The sequence below is a fragment of the Hoplias malabaricus genome, chromosome 4 (assembly GCF_029633855.1).
Source record: "Hoplias malabaricus isolate fHopMal1 chromosome 4, fHopMal1.hap1, whole genome shotgun sequence".
In the NCBI taxonomy this organism is placed as follows: Eukaryota; Metazoa; Chordata; class Actinopteri; order Characiformes; family Erythrinidae; genus Hoplias; species Hoplias malabaricus.
Genome location: NC_089803.1, coordinates 17,895,115 through 17,919,555, shown reverse-complemented (window position 1 = coordinate 17,919,555; position 24,441 = coordinate 17,895,115). Strand labels below are relative to the sequence as shown.

The following is a 24,441-nucleotide window of genomic DNA, read 5'->3' as shown; positions in this document are numbered from 1 at the left end:
CACCAGGCCATTTATTAACAACAACTTTTTATTTACAATGGCAAAGTCCTTCATCAGTTGATATAGGACGCTGTCAGCTGGATGTTTTCTGTTGGTGGACTATTCTCAGTCCAGCAGTAACACTGAGGGGTTTAAACTCCAGCAGCACTGCTGTGTCTGATCCTCTCGCACCAGCACAACACACACTAACACGCCACCACCACGTCAGTGTCACTGCAGCACTGAGAATGATCCACCACCACGTCACACCTGCTCTGTGGTACCACATAAAGTGACAGGCCATGGCAAATTCAAATGTTTATAAACACCTGCTTATGCAATATGTTTTTGCAAATCAAGGGTAATCCCCATTTGCTGTAAGTATAGCCTCTAAACTCTTCTGGACAGAGGTTATATGAAATATTGCTGCGAGGATTTGATTGTATTCAGGCACATAAGCATTAGTGGGCTCTGGTACTGATGGTGAATGATTAGTTCTTGATCACAAACTCCACTCAGACTAATCCTAAAGGTGTTAAATGGAGTTGCATTGCTCCAGAGAACACATTTCCACTGCCTCACAGCCCAATGCTGGGTGATTCTATACCCCTGTAATTGACATTTGGCCTGGGGTATGGTGAGCGTAGGCTCGTGTGTACCTGCTCCATAGTTCCCCATTATATTTCAGTACTTATCTACCAAGTTTCCATCCATCCATTATCTGTAAGCGCTTATCCAATTTAGGGTCGCGGGGGGTCCAGAGCCTACCTGGAATCATCGGGCGCAAGGCAGGAATACACCCTGGAGGGGACGCCAGTCCTTCACAGGGCAACACAGACACACACACATTCACACCTACGGACACTTTCGAGTCGCCAATCCACCTGCAACGTGTGTTTTTGGACTGTGGGAGGAAACCGGAGCACCCGGAGGAAACCCACGCGGACACGGGGAGAACACACCAACTCCTCACAGACAGTCACCCGGAGCGGGAATTGAACCCACAACCTCCAGGCCCCTGGAGCTGTGTGACTGCGACACTTCTACCAAGTTTATAAAAAACAAAAACAAAAGATGTGCCCACTAGTGACACCTGGTGGCTAAACACATGATGCTCAGGTATATTTTTGAAAGTATTCATATTCTCTGCTCTGATCTTCATTTTGGCCACACTAGCTCCAGAAAAGTGGATAATGTCTGGTACAACTGACAAGGACTTTTATATTCACACATACAGCTCCACTTGTTAATGTCCGGAAAAGTTCTGGGTTACTGGTCATTCATTTATTCATTGTCTGTAACTGCTTATCCAGTTCAGGGTCACAGTGGGCCCGGAACCTACCCAGAATCCCTGAGCGCAAGGCAGTAATACACACTGGAGGGGGCGCCAAAAATGTAGAGCATTTTGGGTTTGTGTGAAACCATCCACAGGTGTGAGTGTGAGTGACTGGGTGAGTGTGTGATGCCCTGTGATGGACTGCTGCTCTGTTAAAGGAGTGTTACTGCTCTGTGTTCTGTGATCTTATGCAGGCTCTGGCCTCACCATGACCCTGACCAGGACGAAGCGATTACAGAAGATGAATTAAAGAATTAATGTAAACATAAGGTCCATACAAACTTAGCCTTCAATAAATGCATGCATAATATTTTTGTGCACACTTCAACAAACAACATGAACATTATTACCATTTTATTTTTGTTGTTGCTGAATGTACTAACCATATTTATTTCTTTATTGGTAACTGTACACTATAATAAAATCAGATAAGGACATGCCCTTTCACGGAATAAGACAAGGGCTACACAGACTGAGTGTACAGAGTGTGGCGTGTTGTTTTTAGTTCTCAAACCAATGCAAAACCATAAGACAGAATTAGAATGAAGGTGACCATACACCTACATCGACTCTGACCACAGCATCCTCTTTTGCTGCATTGCACAGACTTTCCATTAACCTTTTCTCGATTATTGTTTTGCTGTTGTTTGATGGGTTTGAGCCAGCAGTCACTAGCCTCTGTGCAAGAGACGATAATGGAGTGGGTAATGAAGACCTTTATTTCTCTCTCGCTGCTGGTCTTTGCTCAGTCTGGTAAGTGAACAGATTTACACACCCGTACACTCTTTATTAAATACTTCTGTAGCGTTTATTATGTCTGTATGTACATAACTTCAGCATTGCCATCACAGTGTGAGGATGTGCAGTAGACACCTGGCAGGACAATGACAAGAAGCTATTTATATGACATTTATGTTAAACCTATTTTGCCGATTGATACAAAAGCAAAAGGATAAGTGTGTTTTTACCTGGAGAGAATCAAGCCTCCTGTAGTCTCATAGATCCCTTCTAGACAGTAACACTCATTCTCAGATGAGCCCTTAATTTAGGGTAAGCCATATGCCTTATTACTATCATGACGTGTTAGAACATTAAATTCAGCCTTGACCGAATTAGTTCGATTCGACCAGTGTTTTAACTACTTTCGCTTCCAGCATCACTTGAGAACAGTAGTCCCACAGCTTGGTCTTGTGGAGTCTTTATTTCCTCTTCTCATATCCTGAAGGATAGTTTATCTACATCTTCTGGTTTTTGCTACAATTCATTATCCAGTTCAGATTTGCAGTGGGTCTGGAGCTTACCTGGAATCATTGGGCATAATGATGATGAATACCCAGGAGGGGAGCCAGTCCTTCACAGGGCGACACACACTCACACCTACGGACATTTTCGAGTCGCCGATCCACCTACCTACCATCTACATGCACACTCCTCACAGACAGTCACCCGGAGGAAACGCATGCAGACACAGACAGAACACACCAACACACCACACTCCTCACAGACAGTCACCCAGAGGAAACCCACACAGACACAGGGAGAACACACCACACTCCTCACAGACAGTCACCCAGAGGAAACCCACACAGACACAGGGAGAACACACCACACTCCTCACAGACAGCCACCCAGAGGAAACCCACGCAGACACAGGGAGAACACACCACACCCCTCACAGACAGTCACCCGGAGGAAACCCACACAGATACAGGGAGAACACACCACACTCTTCACAGACAGTCACCCGGAGAAAACCCACGCAGACACAGAGAGAACACACCACACTCCTCACAGACAGTCACCCGGAGGAAACCCACGCAGACACAGTGAGAACACACCACACTCTTCACAGACAGTCACCCGGAGGAAACCCACGCAGACACAGGGAGAACACACCACACTCCTCACAGACAGTCACCCGGAGGAAACCCACGCAGACACAGGGAGAACACACCACACTCCTCACAGACAGTCTCCCGGAGGAAACCCACGCAGACACAGGGAGAACACACCACACTCCTCACAGACAGTCACCCGGAGCGGGGCTCGAACCCACAACCTCCAGGTCCCTGGAGCTGTGTGACTGTGACACTACCTGCTGCGACACCATGCCGCCTATCTTTGTACAGAAATGACTTGGAAATAAACCAGTGTTCTGTAAATATGTTGAAACAATTGATTGTATGAACAATGTTTGAAACAATTATAAATGAGGAATGCACCCTTTACTTCTCCTGCGATCATTGAAAATATAGTAATTTGTTGCGTGTCGCTCAGTGTTTATTCCGACAAAATTGTGACAATAAAATGTTGACAATTAAAATTTAAACTGAAGATAGAATAAAATGTAAATAAGCAGTTAAAGTCATAATTAAAGTGTGAAGATGGAGAATAAAGGCTGTCTTAAAATGCTTGATTTACTGATTTTGTTTTTCATTAACAAAAAATTGTAACATTATTCGTCCAGCAGATGGCTATATTGAGGAGTATTAAATCACAGGAAAATCCAGATCTAGAAATACTTATCCTGAAATATCTGGACCAGCTGAGATTTATGAGATTATTTTTGGTCCTGGATCGAAAAAAAAGGGGGATTTTATTATCCAGACAATTAGGATCAAGATTAAAAGTTTTTAAAAACAGTCCCCACCTCCCAAATCATACCTGCTCTGTGGGGGTCGCCCTGAAAAACAGGTTGAAATGGGGATAATAAAATATGCAGAGCAACAGGTGTACTATAGTCTAATACTCTAAAATTACAGAGTGCTCCTGAATGGTCAGTGGAGCTGGGCAGAGTGCAGAAACAACTAAGTCATTTTAAACGTTATAGCTGATATGTAATATATTCATATTTGTTTTGTTAGATATATTACAGCAGCATGAGACCCAGGGCAGCACCGTCACACTGACCTGTGAAAATATAGGAGTAACAATCTGGGAAAAAGGTCCGAATGAGAAGAGGAAATCCACCATCCTCACTGTTCGACAAGGAACAGTCACAAAATACAAGCGTGATACAGAAGACAGATACAATGTACTGGGCAATTCATCACTGGTCATAAGAAATGTCTCTCTCTCAGACTCTGGGATTTACTTCTGCAACCATATGGCTGCAGTGATTCTGATAGTGCTTCCTTCACCAGTCGCAGGTAAGTGCTTTTTAATCAGTGCTGCAAAGTATTTCTCATTTTGTAAAATGCCATCTGTGGTGGGAAAGAGGTTCTGAGTGTATTTTGGTTCATTTTCTTTTATATAAGGTATATACTATCAGTCACACATGTAATATGTTATTTGGATTTTATTTTTTAATTATTATTCTTGTAAAAATGTATGCATATGTTGTAGACACACAGGGTGGGCCATTTATATGGATACACCTTAATAAAATGGGAATGGTTGGTGATATTAACTTCCTGTTTGTGGCACATTAGTATATGGGAGGGGGAAAACTTTTCAAGATGGGTGGTGACCATGGCGGCCATTTTGAAGTTAGCCATTTTGGATCCAACTTTTGTCTTTTCAATGGGAAGAGGGACATGTGACACATCAAAATTATTGGGAATTTCACCTGAAATTACGGATACTGGAAGCCTGTACTAGCATTTCTCCTGTGGTGTTGCTATCAGTGTGTGTAGAGTGGAAGAAGAGGGTTGCATTGACAATCCAACACAATGGGCAGCACTTTGAACACATTTTATAAGTGGTCAGAAACCTGTAAATAACTCACGAAAGAATAAAGTAAACGTTAAAACCAACATACCATTGTTTTTCTTGTGAAATTCTCAATAAGTTTGATGTGTCACATGACCCTCTTCCCATTGAAAAAACAAAAGTTGGATCCAAAATGGCCGACTTCAAAATGGCCACCATGGTCACCACCCATCTTGAAAATTCCCCCCCCTCCCATATACTAATGTGCCACAAACAGGAAGTTAATATCACCAACCATTCCCATTTTATTAAGGTGTATCCATATAAATGGCCCACCCTGTATTTTGCATCTGTAATATACTGGAGCTATTCCAAATACTCTTTCTGGAAAAGCTGAGACACTTTGTAAAGTGTAATTTAAAGCTACAATATGTATTATTTTAGTTCCCTCAATTCTCTCCCTGCCTTTGTTGTTTTTTTTTTTTTTTTTTTGCTTGGACTAAATCCTCTGTGACTGACAGAGAATATATTTGGGATTTCCTAATTGAAATAAATCATAAATATATATGTGTGTGTGTTTGATATCACAAAATAACAGTTGGGTTGCGGCACAAGCATTAATGAACATTATCAATTATTCATTCATTCATTCATTATCTGTAACCCTTATCCAATTCAGGGTCACGGTGGGTCCAGAGCCTACCTGGAATCATTGGGCGCAAGGCAGGAATACACTCTGGAGGGGGCGCCAGTCCTTCACAGGGCAACACAGACACACACATTCACGGACACTTTTGAGTCGCCAATCCACCTGCAACGTGTGTTTTTGGACTGTGGGAGGAAACCGGAGCACCCGGAGGAAACCCACGCAGACACAGGGAGAACACACCACACTCCTCACAGACAGTCACCTGGAGCGGGAATCGAACCCACAACCTCCAGGCCCCTGGAGCTGTGTGACTGCGACACCTACCTGCTGCGCCACATTTTTGGCAACTGACAAAAATATGCAGAATAAAAACATACTTTAAATAGAAATGATAAAAGATGAAAAGAAAAAAAACATGTGTCTATATATGGTTTTGAACAGTGTTTATGATCTTTACTTCCTCAGAGATGTCAACAAACTTTCCTACTGATGCACCTGCAGTCACAGACAGAGGTAAGGTGGAATTAACTGTGTGTGGTTTGAGTTAGTTCAGTAAAACAGCTGCACAAAATAAAATCTCCTGTACATTTTTACATCACATTTATCTGATCCCTGTTCTTAAATTCTCCTCAGATGTCTCTCAGGCTCCGGCTGCTTGTTCTGACGCTGGTAAACACACTGGTAAGCTGTTTGTAGAGATCTTAAGGGAAATCAGATGTGGGAACCAGTTTTGGGTGTGAGTTTTGGGCCAAGTGTAATACACCTCCTGCACGGTTCTGTACATGTTTACGTAAACACGTCAGAAGTCAGTGATCATACCAACTTACAGTTATTCTATCGTATATTAAAGGGATTTAGGTGAAGAGTATACATAAAGTAATTACAATTCTTTGTAACCTCTTCATCCTGTTCAGTGTTGCGCTGGGTCTGGAGCCTGCCCAGAATCATTGGGTGTAAAGGCAGGAATTCACCCAGTCACTCACACCAAGTTCACACACTCACCCAGTCACTCACACTGATTTCACACACTCACCCGGTAACTCACACATGTGGACAGTGTTAAAAAATATTGTACAAAACGGTTTTAAACACTTTAATTTAAATTAAAATTTAATTATTCAAAATTATATAACACTTGGGATTCAAATCAAATTAGAGCATCGTGATGAACTGGTGATGTCCTACAGAGGAAGGCATTCAAATCCATTTTTAATTGTAAAATATATTTTACAGTGTGGTTACAGTAGCATACTTCCTAAATGTTGTTTATCCAGACTGGAATAATAATAACACACTAATGCTTCATTGACAGATTAACACGTGGGCTACACTCAGTGCCCGAGTGAGACTCCTTTATTTTTAGGGCAGAACGTGTAGAGGGTGATGTGGTTCTTGTGGCTCCTAGGGCTACCCTAGTGCAATTCATATTAGTTTTTCTGCCCTCCTCCAAATGATACATAGTGTAGTTTCAGCAGTGCTGAGCCCGAAGTAGGATTGAGAGAGGCTCTATTCTTCGTGTTACAGCTCATTGTAGCAATGATTTTGAAGCTGTAATTTTAAGGTAAAAATTTACAGTGTTCATTTAAGCAACTACTAATAAGAAAAACTTTTTCTCCTATGAAAGCTGTTTGTTGAAGCTAATTTTTGAAGCGCATTCCACCAAAAAACGAGGTGTCTGGACACTTGCTTGGAAAGAAAGCATGCAAGTCATTGCTTTAAGATAACTTTGAACGTAGATTATGAATTATGCATTATGATATCTATTACAGTTATATCATAGCATTTGGGAGAGCGTGGGCATCACCTCTTCTCTCCAAACTGCAGGTTACATTTAGGTTCCCAGGTCAGGCTAGCATGAGAGATACTACAATATATTATGTAATAAAAGTCATTGGGCAAGACTCCTAATAGTGCACAAGGGTTTTAACCCTGTACATTACAAATTATATAACACTCTCTCTCTCTGTGCAGGTGGAGTGAGTGAGCTGGAGAGAGGGCTGATGTTTGCTGGGGTTGGTTTGGCTGCTCTGGTCTTTCTCTTGGCCACAATAGCTGCAGGAAAAGTGATCCTCCATCGAGCCTGGTTGGAAGGATGGACAGAAGGGAGGAAAGTGTGCTCCTGAAGAATCTGTTTCTATGTAAATGCAGCAAACGTGTTTGGTTTTGCAGATGCAGTTTGTATATTCTCAATATAAATGTCTGAATGTAATTTTGCAGTGGAACTACGTTTCGTTGGAGTGATGGAGCTAGGTGAACTTGGGTGGTGTTTATGATCAAAACCAGGACATGACCTAACTAAATTTCCCAACACTGAATGCCATGAAATTCTTACAGAAATGTTCATGGAAGCAGCAAGAACTTTTTTGATGAGCAGATGTCTACAGAGTTTTGGGCACATACAGCATAAGAAAGACTGAAAGTATACTTGTAGAATGTGTTAAAACAGTGCTTAATGGATATACTTTGTGATTTGGATGAATTGCAATCTCTTGGTTGGTGTGAAACCAAGTGAAAACAACAAGAATGAAATAACACGATTTTATTTCACCAAGTATGTTGGACATAAAAGGAATTTGCGTTGAGTGCACACATATACAATAATGTGAATATAGGATAAAAAATAATGAGTAAAAAGAGCCATATGAAAGGAACTATTAACTATGAATTAGTGATATTACATGTTACAAATTCATATGTCACAGCAGTGACTGAGGTGGTGGTGGGGATGTGTGGATCAGACACAGCAGTGATGCTTGAGTTTTAAACCCCTCAGTGTCAGCGCTGGACTCCCGAGTCCATTAACCAAAAAATATCCAGATGACAGCATCGGAATGTAATTTCGCTGCAATGTTGTACTTGTATAACATTGTCTCTGTCACTGATGAAGGACTAGAGGACGACCAACACAAACTTTGCAGCTACAGATGAGCTACCGTCTCTGACTTTACATCATGAATCAGTGAGGAAGGAGTGTCTCACAGAGTGGACAGTGAGTGGACACAGGGTTTAAAAACTCCAGCAGCACTGCTGTGTCTGATCCACTCTACACCAGCACAACACACACTAACACACCCACCACCAGGTCAGTGTCACTGAAGCGCTGAGAATGATCCACCACCACATCACACCTGCTCTGTAGAGCTCTGTCTCTCTACCATTGAAGGACAGGGTGATATGGGTCTTTATGGATATCTTTAAAACAGACACAGGATCCACCTTGTTGGTCCAGCAAGGAAACAGAGAGTGACAGTGAGTTCACATGTCAGATGCTAATCAATTTTAAACAGGGTATCTCTCAATATGGTGTCCAATATAAAGTGGAAATAGTCAAATCCACTACAGATGGTGGGATCAATGCCTAAAACAAAGAGTTAAATTTTAGACATAGCCCTTAACAAAACCACATAAGTCCAAAGATTGATGCTGACAAATTTTGAGACTAACTGACCTGCTAGAGCAGTGGCTTTCAAAGAGAGAAAGTTAAATTAACTTATAATAACTTATAATTAATACTCATGTAATAATCTCACAGTAAAAATAATTTGTCACTATGTTTTGTTTAGTAAGAAGTAGCAGTTTATACAAAATACAATGTTGCTGGCAATAAACTGTTTGGAGCAAAAGACTTTTATGTGTATGTAAAACAATTTTGGGTACCACTGTACTTAGGGTGTCCAGACGTCCTCTTTTACTCGGACATGTCCTCTTTTTTAGACTTAAAAAAATGTCCGGGCGGAATTTCACAAACGTCCGGGATTTTGTTTTTCTAGAGCTTACATAGAACTTCAAGAAGTTTCGTTCACAAACTAGTCCCGCCCTCCCCTACTCCGATTGGTTCACTTGAGTGAGAGTGAGAAGGGGGTGAAGTAGCCTAAAATCTTCTGATTGGACGGTCTGACTGTACAGCTACCGTTATTGGTCGATAACCTTCTCTGTAAACATTTAATTGGTCAGTCTGTACGTCAGTAGTCCTTGTTTACGTCAGGGAAAGCTCCTGTACCTACCCTCATCTCGAGCAGCTATGCTGAAACGTAAATGTAAGTTCTCGGATGAATTAAAAAAGAAACTGCCATGTTTTTCCACGTGTAGAATATAAAGGTGTAAAGGACCTAAAACCACACATAGGTTCAGCTGAGCACACAACAGAAGAGAGGGGCGTGTCCTCTTTCACCATCTCAGATCTGGTCACCCTAACTGTACTACATTGCTGAGGATCTTTTAAAGTTTAGCTTTTACAGACACTAAAATGTTTATGCTACTCAAATGCAAATCTGAAACTCCCTGCACCATGGCTCAAATCACCAAAAAGATATTCATACATAGTCATAGAGAACGTATATTATGTTCAGAGGCTATCCACAAGTACAATATTTAAAGTAATCCAAAATACAACCCATGTTACATGATCTTCTGCATGTAGAGTATAATTACACATTTTCACCAAAGAAGTCATCAAAATTTTAAATGCAACACAATGCAGTTTTGAAGACTATTTAAATGGAATGCAACAACGCAGGAATTAATGCATAGTTTTTTCCCCTCACCCCCCACCCCCCCTTAACACACATGTACATATTACACTGGGATTCTTACAAATTGCATGAATCACATGCCTTACTGTGCCGCCCTGAAAAAACTCCCCATCATATTAATGCCTAACAATAACTAAATATGGGAAGGACTCTGGCACAAACGTTAGTGTCCTCATAGCACAGCTTCAGGATCCGAAGGCTGTGGGTACAAGCACTACTCCAGATGACTGTCTGTCAGGAGTTTTCCTATGTCCATGTGGGTTTCGTACCGGGTGCTCCGGTTTCTTCCCACGGTCCAGAATACATACGTTGGTAGGTGGATTGGTTTCCCAACACGTCCATAGGTGTGAGTCAAAGTGTGCAAAGGACTGGCGCCCAGTCCTTCTGGGTGAATAAATGGTGATTCTGACTTCTGTCTAAAACACTCATGGCAGTGAATGAGCTGGTGTGTTTTGAGATTGCTGGGCAGATTAAAACCTCCCAAAATCCGAACGGTTTATTTCTGTAAGAATGTGTGGTGCATTTGGAAGTTGTGCGGTTGATTAAAACTTTCCCACACTCTGAGCACTGATATGGTTTCTCTCGTGTACGGATGAACATTTGTGTTTGGATATTACTCAAGTCTTTTAAACTTTTCCCCACACTCTGAAGAAAAATGGGCTTATTATTCGATGTGAATGCACTGGTGGTTTTGGAAATCCCTCAGGCTTGTTAAACTTGTTCCGCACACCGAGCACAGGTACAGTTCATTTCCTGTATGGATGCACTGGTGTGTTTGGAGATTCTTCGGGTCATTAAATCTCATTCCACAGCCTGGGCATTGATACAGTTTCTCTTGTGTGTGAATACGCTGGTGTCTTTTGAGAGAACTGTGTGTATTAAAACTCTTCCCACACTCCGAACACTGATACGGTTTCTCTCCTGTGTGAAGGCGCAGGTGAATTTGAAAATGAATCAGTTGATTATAACTTTTCCCACATTCCAAGCACTGATACGGTTTCGCTCCTGTGTGCAAGCGCTGGTGTGTTTGTAGATTACTCTGTTGACTAAAACTCTTCCCACACTCTGAGCACTGGTACGGTTTCTCTTCTGTGTGAACACGGTGGTGTCGTTTGAGACAGCCGTGTGTATTAAAACTCTTCCCGCACTCTGAGCACTGATACGGTTTCTCTCCCGTGTGATAGCGCAGGTGACTTTTGAAGTGGCCGAGTTGATTGAAACTTTTGCCGCATTCAGAGCACAGATATGGCTTTTCTCCTGTGTGCAAGCGCTGATGCGTTTGGAGATTCTTCACTTGATTAAAGCTCTTCCCACACTCTGAGCACTGATACGGTTTCTCTCCTGTGTGAATGCGCTGGTGTGTTTCGAAGTGACACAGTCTCTGAAAACTCTTCCCACAGTCTGAACAGTAATATGGTTTCTCACCGGTGTGAATGAGCTGGTGTGTTCTGAGTGCCATCAGGCTAGTGTAACTCTTCCCACACTCTGAGCACTGATACGGTTTCTCTCCTGTGTGAATGCGCTGGTGTGTTCGGAGTATCCTCAGCTCAGTGAAGCTTTTCCCACATTCTGAGCAATGATATGGTTTCTCACCTGTGTGTCTGAGCTTGTGTGTTTGCAGTGTCCTCGGCTGAGTAAAACTTTTCCCACACTCTGAACAAGAATAAGGTTTTTCTCCTGTGTGAATGCGCTGATGGGTTCTGAGGGAACTTTGTGTGTTAAAACTCCTCCCGCACTCTGAGCACTGATAGGGCTTCTCTCCCGTGTGAATGCGCTGGTGTCTTCTGAGAGAACTTTGTGTATAAAAACTCATCTCACACTCCGAGCACTGATGTGGCTTTTCTCCTGTGTGAATGCGCTGGTGGATTTGGAAATAACTCATTTGATTAAAGCTCTTCCCACACTCTGAGCACTGATACGGCTTCTCTCCAGTGTGAATGCGCTGGTGGATTTGGAAGTGACTCCGTTTACTGAAACTCTTCCCACACTCTGAGCACTGATAGGGTTTCTCTTCTCTCTGAAGGCACTGGTCTTGTTTGAGAGTATGTTGTTGGTGAAAAGTCTTTTCACAATCAGAGCAGTCATGATTTTCCCCTTTGTCTGAACTTTGTGTTTTTCTGTCCAATGGTTTTATGTGGATTGTAACTGAAGAGGTCTCCTGAGAAAAGGAGCTTTCACACACCGTATCCTCACATTTAATCACCTCTGATTTCAACATTGTGGTATTTCTTGATGTACTTTGAAGTTCTATAGAATGCTGTCGGACACTAAAAATAAGAAAAGACTTGAAATGGGATCTTCTTTTCTGGAAACAAAAGAAAAATGTCAAATTCAATATTACATTCAACAAAACATGGAAAATGCAAAAGAAATTAGATTAGTTTGCTAATCAAACTTTAAACGAGAGAATGGGGGTATCCTTATCCCAACTGAGAAGGACTCTCTGGATATAGAACCATTTCAGCCTATAAGCCTTCTTAACGTAGAGGGTACGATTCTTAGTGTGATAAAATGGAGACTGGCTTCAGTACAAATGGCAGCAATTTGTCTGAAGTATAGCAGCATGATCTGGCATCAGATTCAGACAGTGAAGAAAGAGGATAGCGATCTAAGAGGATAGGACTAAATCATTTGGCCCCATAACCATGAGCGCCCCATAAACTTACGTGGAAAACTTTTGAGTTCTTCAAGGTGCCAGATAAGATAACTTAAGTTATAAATAAAGTGTGATGTGTAAACTTTGCAGAGCCAGAGAGACATTTTTTTTACACAGATAAATGCCGACCTCCAACACAAAGTAGCCACTTGTAAAATCTTGTAAAAAAATTTACAGCAGTGGTTACATTTACGTTTTTACATGTCTTAGAACAGCAGCTTGTAACATTACACAACGCTGTTTGAAGGAGGTTCAAACACACCTTGAATTGGTGGCAGACAGAAAATTCTTCTGATGTGTGAGAGCTGGGGTGCAGTGGTGGAAGTCATGATCATTAAAAAAAAAAAAAAAAAAACAGCACCTAATGTTACCGCTGTTGTTGTTGTTTTTTTAAAGAGTGTGTTTCCGTTAGATATATAAATTCATGGGTAGCGGCCATATTGGGGAACCACTCATTACTCAAATACACAACTCAAATAAAACTGTGATATTTAAATAGATTTATTGTTTCTTTTAACATCTCTAGTGCTCATTTAGACGTTAAAATGCAAAAGATAAGGCTGGATCCCTGATGCATTTTTCCACATCATGTGGACAAACAGAGCTCTGATAGTCCCTGTCAGTCAGTAGATGAGCTTGGGCTGTGTCTCAAAGTAGTGCCATACACCCTGTATAATGAAAATCTCACTGATCACTCACACTTTCAGACAAGGAAAACTACTGTAAGAAAATCAGAGGAATAATTAGGTAAACAGTCGCAACCAAATATTGTCCTCTGAGAATCTGTTCCACTCTCACAGCGCAGGGCCAGTAGGATCAGATTATTTACCTGTAAACAGGGGGAAAAGACTGAGACTAGAGAATGTGACTCTTGTCTGTAGTTTCTTACACTCTAAAAAAAAAAAAAACACACACACACAAGCAAAGCCTTCTGTGCAAAGAGCTTTCCATTAGATCCTACGATGAAAATGGTCATGTGGATAACCAGTTTTTGTTTGTTTACATTAGTGATGGGCTCTGAATTTACACAATCGGTCCCCAAAATGGCACCCATGATGAAAAAAAAAATCACATGACTACAACCCATGCATAGACAGATTTACAGAGTGAAAATGTTTCTGAAGACCAGCTCAAACCTGATGTTGTCACAGTTACATGTACGAGTCGAAGAACTGAAGCAGGTACTGCTCTACTGTTTTTGGATCATTTTGGTCTGAAATACAATTATAAATCTCCAAAGGGTAAAGGCTGAACATCTGGCAATCAGAAAACAGCAGCTGAAAACTCACAACAGACCGAAAAATGACCTAAATGTGAACGAATAACACTGTTCTCCAGTGCTTACTCACTAATGTACTAGCTACATCTGCACAATGTTGTTTAACATCACTCAGTGAAGCAGACGTCTATTGGAAGCTTTAATAAACGTGACTAGTACACGTGATGTCCCTGAATACAACACCTCTGCAATCATAACATTCACAGCGTTGTCTACTTATTTGCAAAACTGCTAGCAACATACAGACCGCCTTCCATCTTAAAACGCATATGGTACAGTTTGCTGTTTGTGTAACACCGTCAGACATGTGTCAACTGTACGATGACATTAATGTTGTCACATTTTTCTGCTGGGACCAGAACAATACGACGTTGTCACCACACTATTGTCTTTTCAGGGTCTTGTTTTCTGATGTAAAATAAGGTAAACAGCAACATATGTGTTCAAGTCAGTCTCCACAGAAAAACAAAAACACCAAAGGTACTCTGAGACATATTTGCATCTTCTAAACCTGATATGACGGGGTAATTTGTCTTTATTTATAATGTTTTGTTCATGTTCTCTCACAAAAAGTCGTTTCATTCATTAAATAATACTATGAACAGCCCGAGTCACGGCTAAGAGCTAACACTATCCTCCTGATCTCAGAGAGAACAAAGCCCACACATTCATCTTTCTGTGAGAGTGAGTTACAAACACAGTGTAAACAGAGTGAAACAGTCTCACACAGCTCCTTACCTTCAGTAAAACACGTCCTGATTCTCTCTCCAACAAAAACAGTCCGAGAGACACAGATCAGGCTTCAGACCAGGAGCTCCAGACCTGCAGGACTTTACCCCTGCGCCCTCCAGCGGCCTGGAGTGGAATGAGAGGCTGTATTAGTTCTTATCGCATTGTTCAGACTTCCATCCATCCGTCCATTCATTATCTGTAACTCTTATCCAGTTCAGGGTCGCGGTGGGTCCAGAGCCTACCTGGAATCATTGGGCGCAAGACAGGAATACACCCTGGAGGGGGCGCCAATCCTTCACAGGGCAATACAGACACACTCACACACACATTCACTCGCATACACACTTATGAACACTTTTTTGAGTCGCCAATCCACCTGCCAACGTGTTTTTTTTTTTTTTTTTGGACTGTGGGAGGAAACCGGGGCACCGGGAGGAAACCCACACAGACACGAGAGAACACACCGCATTCCTCACAGACAGTCACCTGGAGGAAACCCACGCAGACACAGGGAGAACACACCACACTCCTCACAGACAGTCACCTGGAGGAAACCCACGCAGACACGGGGAGAACACACCACACTCCTCACAGACAGTCACCTGGAGGAAACCCACGCAGACACAGGGAGAACACACCACACTCCTCACAGACAGTCACCTGGAGGAAACCCACGCAGACACAGGGAGAACACACCACACTCCTCACAGACAGTCACCTGGAGGAAACCCACGCAGACACAGGGAGAACACACCACACTCCTCACAGACAGTCACCCGGAGGAAACCCACGCAGACACGGGGAGAACACACCACACTCTTCACAAACAGTCACCTGGAGGAAACCCACGCAGACACGGGGAGAACACACCACACTCTTCACAAACAGTCACCCGGAGGAAACCCACGCAGACACAGGGAGAACACACCACACTCCTCACAGACAGTCACCCAGAGGAAACCCACGCAGACACGGGGAGAACACACCACACTCTTCACAAACAGTCACCCGGAGGAAACCCACGCAGACACAGGGAGAACACACCACACTCTTCACAGACAGTCACCCGGAGGAAACCCACGCAGACACAGGGAGAACACACCACACTCCTCACAGACAGTCACCTGGAGGAAACCCACACAGACACGGGGAGAACACACCACACTCTTCACAAACAGTCACCTGGAGGAAACCCACGCAGACACAGGGAGAACACACCACACTCCTCACAGACAGTCACCCGGAGGAAACCCACGCAGACACGGGGAGAACACACCACACTCCTCACAGACAGTCACCCGGAGGAAACCCACGCAGACACGGGGAGAACACACCACACTCTTCACAAACAGTCACCCGGAGGAAACCCACGCAGACACAGGGAGAACACAGAACATAGGCCCCTGGAGCTGTGTGACTGCGACACTACCTGCTGCGCCACGGTGCCGGACCTGTTCAGACTTTTGCGAATGTAAATTTAAATGCTACACAATGCAACTTTAAAGACTTTTTAAATAAAGTGCAACGCTTAATTATTAATGCATTAATTAATGCATTGTTTTTCCTCCCGTGCCACTATTTGTATGTGTATATTTTTGAATCCCCTCCCTTTCATTGTCTGTAACCCTTATCCAGTTCAGTGTTGTGGTGGGTCTGGAGCCTACCTGGAACACCCCACCCCCCCCCCCCCCCCCGGGGGTCTGCCAAACAGGGAGCGTTCCACAGGACGACAAAAGTACATGACTCAACAAAAAAGTGTTTAATCAACTGTGTAACCAATCTGCTTAATCAATCTGGGGCTTAGCTTCTGCCTCTAATTTTCCATTCCACCTTAAACAGTGCAGTTGATACATTCAGGCCTCTCACAACTGAGTAGATAACGGCTGTGACAAAAATCCGCCGAAGCAACAGAGAATTTTACTTCCTGTAGAAAAGTGTGTGCTAGTCAGAAGCAAAAAAAATGTAGCAGAAGCAAAGTGAGCACTATTTAGCACAGAAGGACACAACTCTCCCAATACAGTCCATAAGTACTCTAAATTCCATTGCAGTCATTTAGGTTTTTATCTCGGTTGTTGCTCTCTCTCTATATATTTTTGCATTTTGATACAGAGCGATTCCATTTGAAGATCTCTGGCCTAGGACAAATACAACAGCTTCCCACTCCAGGCCGCTGGAGGGCGCAGGTGTAAACCCCCGCAGGTCTGGAGCTCCTGGTCTGTCCCTCGGACTGTTTTTGCAGGACGTGTTTAACTGAAAGGTAAAGAGCCGTGTGAGACTGTTTCACTCTGTTTACACTGTGTTTGTAACTCACTCTCACAGAAAGGGCGGTGTGTGGAGTGCGTGGGGTTTGTCCTCATCCAGATGAGGAGTGTAGTGTTAGCTCTTAGCTTCGGCTCTGGTGCTGTCTACTACCTCAGTGAATGAACATGGAAAACGAGTATAAATCAATACAAATTACCTCAGTCAGGACGTTTCAGTTACGTTTTTTAAATGGTTTCGGTTTTCTCAGGAATTCGAATTAGAACTCATTCAAGTCCTGCTTCAATTTGACGCTGGTTTATAAATTTGACATCCGAAGAAAATGAAAATAATTTTTAAAACCCCAGGAAACACAAATGTGGTGAATGGTTTCACTACCATCAGCGTTGAAATGTGACTCCCTTTTGCTCACCTTGTATTTTTTAGGTATTTATCTGTTTATTTCAGAATTAAATGCTAAAGAAAAAACGTAGTAGAGCAGTGCCTCCTCAAAGTGAAGTGGAAAATGTGTATGAATGCGTATGTGGTGTAAACATTCCTGCCCTCTTCCTACAGCTGTGCTTCAGTCCTGTCTATAGTATGAATTTGGTTTCAAGACCAGGAACTCAATTACACTTCACTATGTGGTAAACTGTGGTTGAGATAGAACTTTGGAAAAGGTACAGCTGCTTAGGTGTTTTTAAAATGATTATTTATTTTAATTAATACATTATATATTTACTTAATATAATTTTGACCTGCCTTCAGTACAGAACTCACACTCATAAGAAACAAGAAATATGACAGAGACCCTCAGGCTAGAAAGAGAAAACATTTCAGTTTCAGAATTGCAGCAAACAGTCTCCTCAATTCCTAAATGCCTCCATGTGTTCATACGTCTGTGTAATGTGTTTGAGATGACAAAACAAACTCAGGCGTTAAAAAATACAAAGTGCATGCTGTATATGGTGGAGATGACTGTAAGCAGCTTGTGTAAATTAAACAAATCTATATGGGTTTGGTTTCAGATGCTTTTTGACGTTCAAGGTGGTCTTCATTATTGCACATTCCCAGGATTTTAGAGTTGTTATAGCTGAAGATTAACGTTTACAGTGCTTCAACCAGATTGGTTTACGCACCTCTTATTGATGACCAACACTAATCTGATCGTGCTATAGGGTTACATGCAGAAACTGGTTTGATATTGTTCTGCTGAAAAATACATCTACTGGATAGTAGCATATGTTCCTCCAAAACATGTATCTTTCAGCTCTGACAATTCCTTCACAGATCATCTATGTCAAGTTCACTAATCCAAAACGACAGAAAATAACTTTATATTTTAACATGTTGGACCAAACGACACATTTCCACTTCGGCCCAGTTTTTTAAATAAGATTTTGGGCCAAGGGGATTTACTGAAATTCTGTATCATTTTTATGTATCGATTGGTCTTGGCATGATAGAGTTATATGTTGCACTTGTGAATACAGTAATTATGTGTTCACAGTGGTTTAGAGAAGTGTCCCTGAGGCCCTGCAGTGACATCCACTACAGAATTGTGTCTGCTCTTCATTGTCACATGAGGGTCTGAAGGCCACAACCATTAAATATTGTATTTTGTCCGTGCCCATCCATACAGCCATTTCCATTTTAATAATATTGTGTACTGTGGATAATGGGGTATTTAAGTTATTTACTATTTTAATTTGATTTATTAATTCATTCATTCATTGTCTTTAACCCTTATCCAGTTCAGGGTCGCGGGGGGTCCAGAGCCTACCTGGAATCATTGGGCGCAAGGCGGGAATACACCCTGGAGGGGGCGCCAGTCCTTCACAGGGCAGAATTTTATTTTTTTAAATTTTATTTTATTGATGACACAAACTTTCAAGGAGCGGTTACTTTTGGAACACTCCATGGGATTTACTTTACAACTCTGCCGTTTTTGAAACATGTTGCCTATATCATATCAACACGGGCCTAAGATCAATCAGTAAAATAGTTGGTTCATTTATAGTTTATTAATTAATTTCACAATTTCATATGATTGCATTTTTCTAGTTTTCAATTAAATATTTGGTTTTAATATTTTGGAAAATTGCTTTCTGTTTCATTTACATTTACAATCTAATCAAACTTCTTTGCCATTTGCCTCAATTTTGTTGAATTTAACATTTAATTTGTTCATTTTCTCACTTCTTTTCCAGTAAAGAATATCTTTTGCAAAGATTCCCTTCCTCCTGGTGTCCAACATCTTTCTACAGACTTTCCAGCATAAAGAGAAATATCACCAAGAGGAATATATCACAATGTTGAAACCAGAAGAGATTAAATGTGAGGACACTCTGTGCCAAAGCTCTGTTTCTCATGAAACATCTTCGGCCACTTGTACATCGGGCAGTAAAACAAACACAAGTACAGACAAAGAGAAAGCATATGACTGCTTAGATTCTGAGGAGACAGTTCATCAAAAAAGTACTCTCGAACAAAACCCGTGCATTCGCACAGGAGAGAAGACATATCAGTGCTCAGAGTGTGGGAAGGGTTTTAACACACACAGTTCTCTCAGAAGACACCAGCGCATTCACACAGGAGAAAAAGCTTATTCTTGTTCAGAGTGTGGGAAGAGTTTTAATGAAATTAAGTATCTCCAAACGCACCAACGCATTCACACAGGTGAAAAACCGTATCAGTGCTCAGACTGTGGGAAGAGCTTTACGCGTATGAGAGCACTCCGAACTCACCAGCTCATTCACACAGGAGAGAAATCGTATTCGTGTTCAGACTGTGGCAAAAGTTTTAATAGACTGTGTCATCTCCAGACACACCTGCGCACTCACACTGGAGAGAAACCGTATCAGTGCTCAGACTGTGGGAAGAGTTTTAATCAACTGACTCATTGCCAAACGCACCAGCGCATTCACACAGGAGAGAAACCGTATGAGTGCTCAGAGTGTGGGAAGAGTTTTAATGACCTGAGTAATTTCCAAAGGCATCTTCGGATTCACACTGGAGAGAAACGATATTTTTGCTCAGAATGTGGGAAAGGTTTTACGAACTTGAGGAATCTCAGAGGACACCAGCGCATTCACACAGGAGAAAAACCACATTCCAATTCAGAGCATGGGAAGAGTTTTCCTAAAAAAGAGAAACCGCATCTGTGCTCAGAGTGTGGGATGAGTTTTAATACATACAGTTCTTTAAAAAGACACCAGCTCATTCACACCGGAGGAAAACGTTATTCTTGTTTAGAGTGTGGGAAGAGTTTTACCAGGTTGTTTAGTCTCCGGACACACCGGCGCATTCACACAGGAGAGAAACCATATCAGTGTTCAGAGTGTGGGCAAAGTTTCACCAGACTCTTTACTCTCCGGACACACCAGCGCATTCACACGGGAGAGAAACCCTTTCAGTGCTCACAGTGTGGGAAGAGCTTTAATGATCACGGTTATCTCAAAACACACCAGCGCATTCACAGAGGAGAGAAACCGTATCAGTGCTCAGAGTGCGGGAAGGGTTTTATTAAATTGAGTCATCTCCAAAGACACCATCGCATTCACGCAGCAGAGAAGCCGTTTCAGTCCTCAGAGTGTGAGAAGACTTGTAATACATACAGTTCTCTCATAAGATACCAGTGCATTCCCAATGGAGAAAACCCTTATTCTTGTTTAGAGTGTGGGAAGAGTTTTACTTGCTTAAGGACACTCCAAACGCACCAGCTCCTTCACTCAGAAGAGAAACCATATTCCTTTTCAGACTGTGGAAAGGGCTCTAATAAACTGTGTCATCTTAATAGACACCAGCACATTCACACAGGAGAGAAACCGTATGAGTGCTCAGAGTGTGGGAAGAGTTTTAATGACCTGAGCAATTTCCAAAGGCACCTTCGCTTTCACACAGGAGAAAAACAGTATCTTTGTTCAGAATGTGGGAAAGGTTTTACAAACTTGAGAAATCTCAGAGGACACCAACGCATTCACACAGGAGAAAAACCACATTCCACTTCAGAGTGTGGGAAGAGTTTTCCTAAAATAGAGAAACCATATCAGTGCTCAGAGTGTGAGAAGAGTTTTAATACACACAGTTCTCTAAAAAGACACCAGCTCATTCACACGGGAGAAAAACCTTATTGTTGTTTAGAGTGTGGGCAAAGTTTTACCAGGTTGTCTAGTCTCTGGACACACCGGCGCATTCACACAGGAGAGAAACCGTATCAGTGTTCAGAGTGTGGGCAAGGTTTCACCAGACTCTTTACTCTCCGGACACACCGGCGCATTCACACGGGAGAGAAACCCTATCAGTGCCCACAGTGTGGGAAGAGCTTTACACACCGGAGGACATTCAGAACACACCAGCTCATTCACACAGGAGTGAAACCGTATTCTTGTTCAGACTGTGAGCAGAGTTTTAATAGACTGTGTCATCTCCAAAGACACCAGCGCATTCACACAGGAGAGAAACCGTATCAGTGCTCCGACTGTGGAAAGAGTTTTAATCAACGGAGTCATTTCCAAACACACCGGCGCATTCACACAGGAGAGAAACCGTATCAGTGCTCAGAGTGTGGGAATAGTTTCAATGATCTGAGCAATTTCCAAAGACATCGGCGCATTCACACAGTAGAGAAGCGGTATCTGTGCTCAGAGTGTGGGAAATGTTTTACAAACCTGAGGAACCTTAGAGGACACCAGCTTATTCACACAGGGGAAAAAACACATTCTTCTTCAGAGTGTGAAAAGAGTTTTACTGAAAAAGAGAAACCATTCCAGTGCTCATAAGTCACCAGGATGAAATGAGGATAAGAAAATGTGTAGAGAAACAGGTGGACTAGAGTCTGTAATTTTAGAATTACAGCATGCTCCTGTGTGGTCACTGGAGCTGATGAAATGGACAGTGAATGTAGATAGATGGTAGGAGATCCTAATCCAGTTATTGCTCAGTTTAAACAATGAAGTTGCTTTCCATCTCCTTATCCTAAGCTTACACTAGCTTGACATAGTAGTATTTACTATGCACATGACTTATGCATGTAGTGTGTCCTACCTGAAAGTTGTTTCCAGTATTGTAAATAAATATGCATGATTGAAACAAAATAAACTGTTGTGTTTATATGTTTTATTATTTTAACTTATGTCTTCTCAGTGAGCGTGGTGCTTGTATAGTTATATATAATCACAGTAAATCCCAAAAAAAAGATATAAACATATAAGAAATATAAGATCTTTTTTTTCTATAAAGTTGTAGGTGAGAGTGAGTTTGAAGAACAATGTTTTGTTCAGATTTTCCTTGATTTGCATGAATTTGTTACATCAACAGCACACATTATTAAACATCAGTATTTATTCACTGCTAAAACTAGGTATTAGATGATATCCTGAAATAATACGGACTCCACAAGGAGAGATTTGGAAAAAGTTAAACCAACACATTCACACACAGATCACACTGGAATCATGTTATTTGATTTTATTCTAATGTTGGGCGTTTTGTTGTTTGTTTTAAGCAAATAAACACTGCTCAGATAAATAGCTTTTTAAATCTCATCTGGTGTTAATATATATATATATATATATATATATATATATATATATATATAACTTTTGCACCTGTACTGTATATATATATATATATATATATATGTATTTGGGGAAACGACTGCAGAAAGTGAATGATATATATATATTCATTCATTCATTCATTGTTTGTAACCACTTATCCAGTCCAGGGTCATGGTGGGTCCAGAGCATACCTGGAATCATTGGGTGCAAGGCAGTACCACATCCTGAAAGGGATGCCAATCCTTCACATGGCAACACACACTCACACATTCACATATACCGACACTTTTGAATCACCAGTCTACCTACCACCATGCAGACACGGGGAGAAAACACCAAACTCCTCACAGACACCCAGAGTAGGACTTGAACCCACAACCTCTAGTATTGGTTATTGGTCACCGAACGGATCAAGTTCGTAAGAAGAGGTTCCACTGTACTCTGCAAAGTGCAGAACAGCAGCATTCAACGGTAGTGATTAAAACAACCACAACTGTCAACAAACAAACCAAGTGTCTCAGCTTTGCTTGTTGTTCTCTGATTGGTTGAATGACAAGCCTTAGAAAAAAATGGCTTGGTCTTAGATGGGAACCGGCTCTCATCGTTCACTTACAAGAGCCGGCTCTTTGAACCGGTTCGTTCGCGACCGACACATCACTATTGTCCACTAGCAGGGCTCCCCCACGAAATGGAGCTGGTGATGCCACAAAACCCCATCTCTACAGGTATCGCTGGCTTTGAAAACCACAACGTCAGCAGTAAATTAGTTGCTGTTTACTCATTGTGTATTCGCATGTTGTATTATTTTTTTAACTGAACACGGCTCCGTGCTCCAGACCTCACTGATCAGTTTTACTTGTTGCAAGTCTGCCATTGACCAAAGGAGCATATAAACCTCTTCAAAACACCTCAAGGTAAAGTTACGCGCTGCCGTTCTGAGTCCAGTAAAAATAAATGTGAAAACTGCTGTAAAAAAGATTTTACACACAGCGAGTTTGTGCTGGATTTGAATGAGCTCTACATTTCTTGGTGATTGACATGGCTCTAGCCAATCAGTACTCTGAAGGGTTTACACATCACCATTTAGTACCTACTCGGCACGATTGGAACCCTGAGGGAGCTGGGACTAAAAATGTACCCAGTTCCAGGCACCAGGTACCAGATATGGCCAGTGGAAAAGAAAAAGAGCCACGCTAAGTTGAGGAGAGTTGTGTAGGTTCCATGCAGTGGAACAGTGCCATTAGATTACATAGAGCTTCTTCTTCAAACATTACAGCACGCTATATTGAGTTGAAGCGTTATCACATCATCTTTAGGGTTGTTGTGAAAATACATCAATATATATGATATAAAGCAGTTCTTTAGCTTGTGGATCAAATAATGACAGAAAGTAAATTTTTTTGTAAAAGTGAACATGGGCCGTGTCGTAATAGAAAATGGCTCTGATATACATTTATTATTGGTTCCAGAAAACACTATAATTGAAAATGTTCACTTTATGTTTGGTTTTCTGTGAGTAGCCATGAAGTAGCCAAGTGGATAGCGATGACATTAGATTCTAATGGACCTAAAAAGCTAAAGTGCCCTCTATCACTAAAGATAAAAAGGGAGGAAATACTGGCCATGTGTTTGAAAGATGGATCTACTTCGATCACAGAAGTAGAGAGGATGGGAAGGGTTATGAACAAGGCCATAAGGCAGTGGCTAGGGGTGCCACAGTGTTTAAGTAGTGTGGCATGGTATGGGAGAGGGGTACTGGAGCTAACACTCAAGTTTAGTTGAGGAATGTGCAAAGGTGAGATGCGAGATGATTTTGTCAGGATTGAAG

At 41.9% G+C, this 24,441-nt stretch overlaps 2 protein-coding genes and 1 pseudogene across 2 annotated transcripts; 2 read left to right on the top strand and 1 right to left on the bottom strand.

The window, feature by feature from the left end:
• Positions 1-1,310: 1,310 nt before the first annotated feature.
• Positions 1,311-7,738, top strand: LOC136693695 (uncharacterized). Its single transcript, XM_066666821.1, has 5 exons — positions 1,311-2,068; positions 4,180-4,464; positions 6,081-6,128; positions 6,249-6,296; positions 7,587-7,738. Exons 1-5 carry the CDS (start codon positions 1,966-1,968, stop codon positions 7,736-7,738), a joined length of 636 nt encoding a protein of 211 aa, XP_066522918.1. The 5' UTR covers positions 1,311-1,965.
• Positions 7,739-8,556: 818 nt separating this feature from the next.
• The window catches only part of LOC136693696 (zinc finger protein 585A-like), a 35,299-nt pseudogene continuing 19,414 nt past the window's right edge, over positions 8,557-24,441 (bottom strand).
• Positions 16,795-22,088, top strand: LOC136693691 (zinc finger protein 850-like). Its single transcript, XM_066666816.1, has 3 exons — positions 16,795-16,841; positions 16,924-17,071; positions 19,263-22,088. The coding sequence occupies exon 3, from the start codon at positions 19,365-19,367 to the stop codon at positions 21,831-21,833; it is 2,469 nt and encodes an 822-aa protein (XP_066522913.1). The 5' UTR covers positions 16,795-16,841; positions 16,924-17,071; positions 19,263-19,364; the 3' UTR covers positions 21,834-22,088.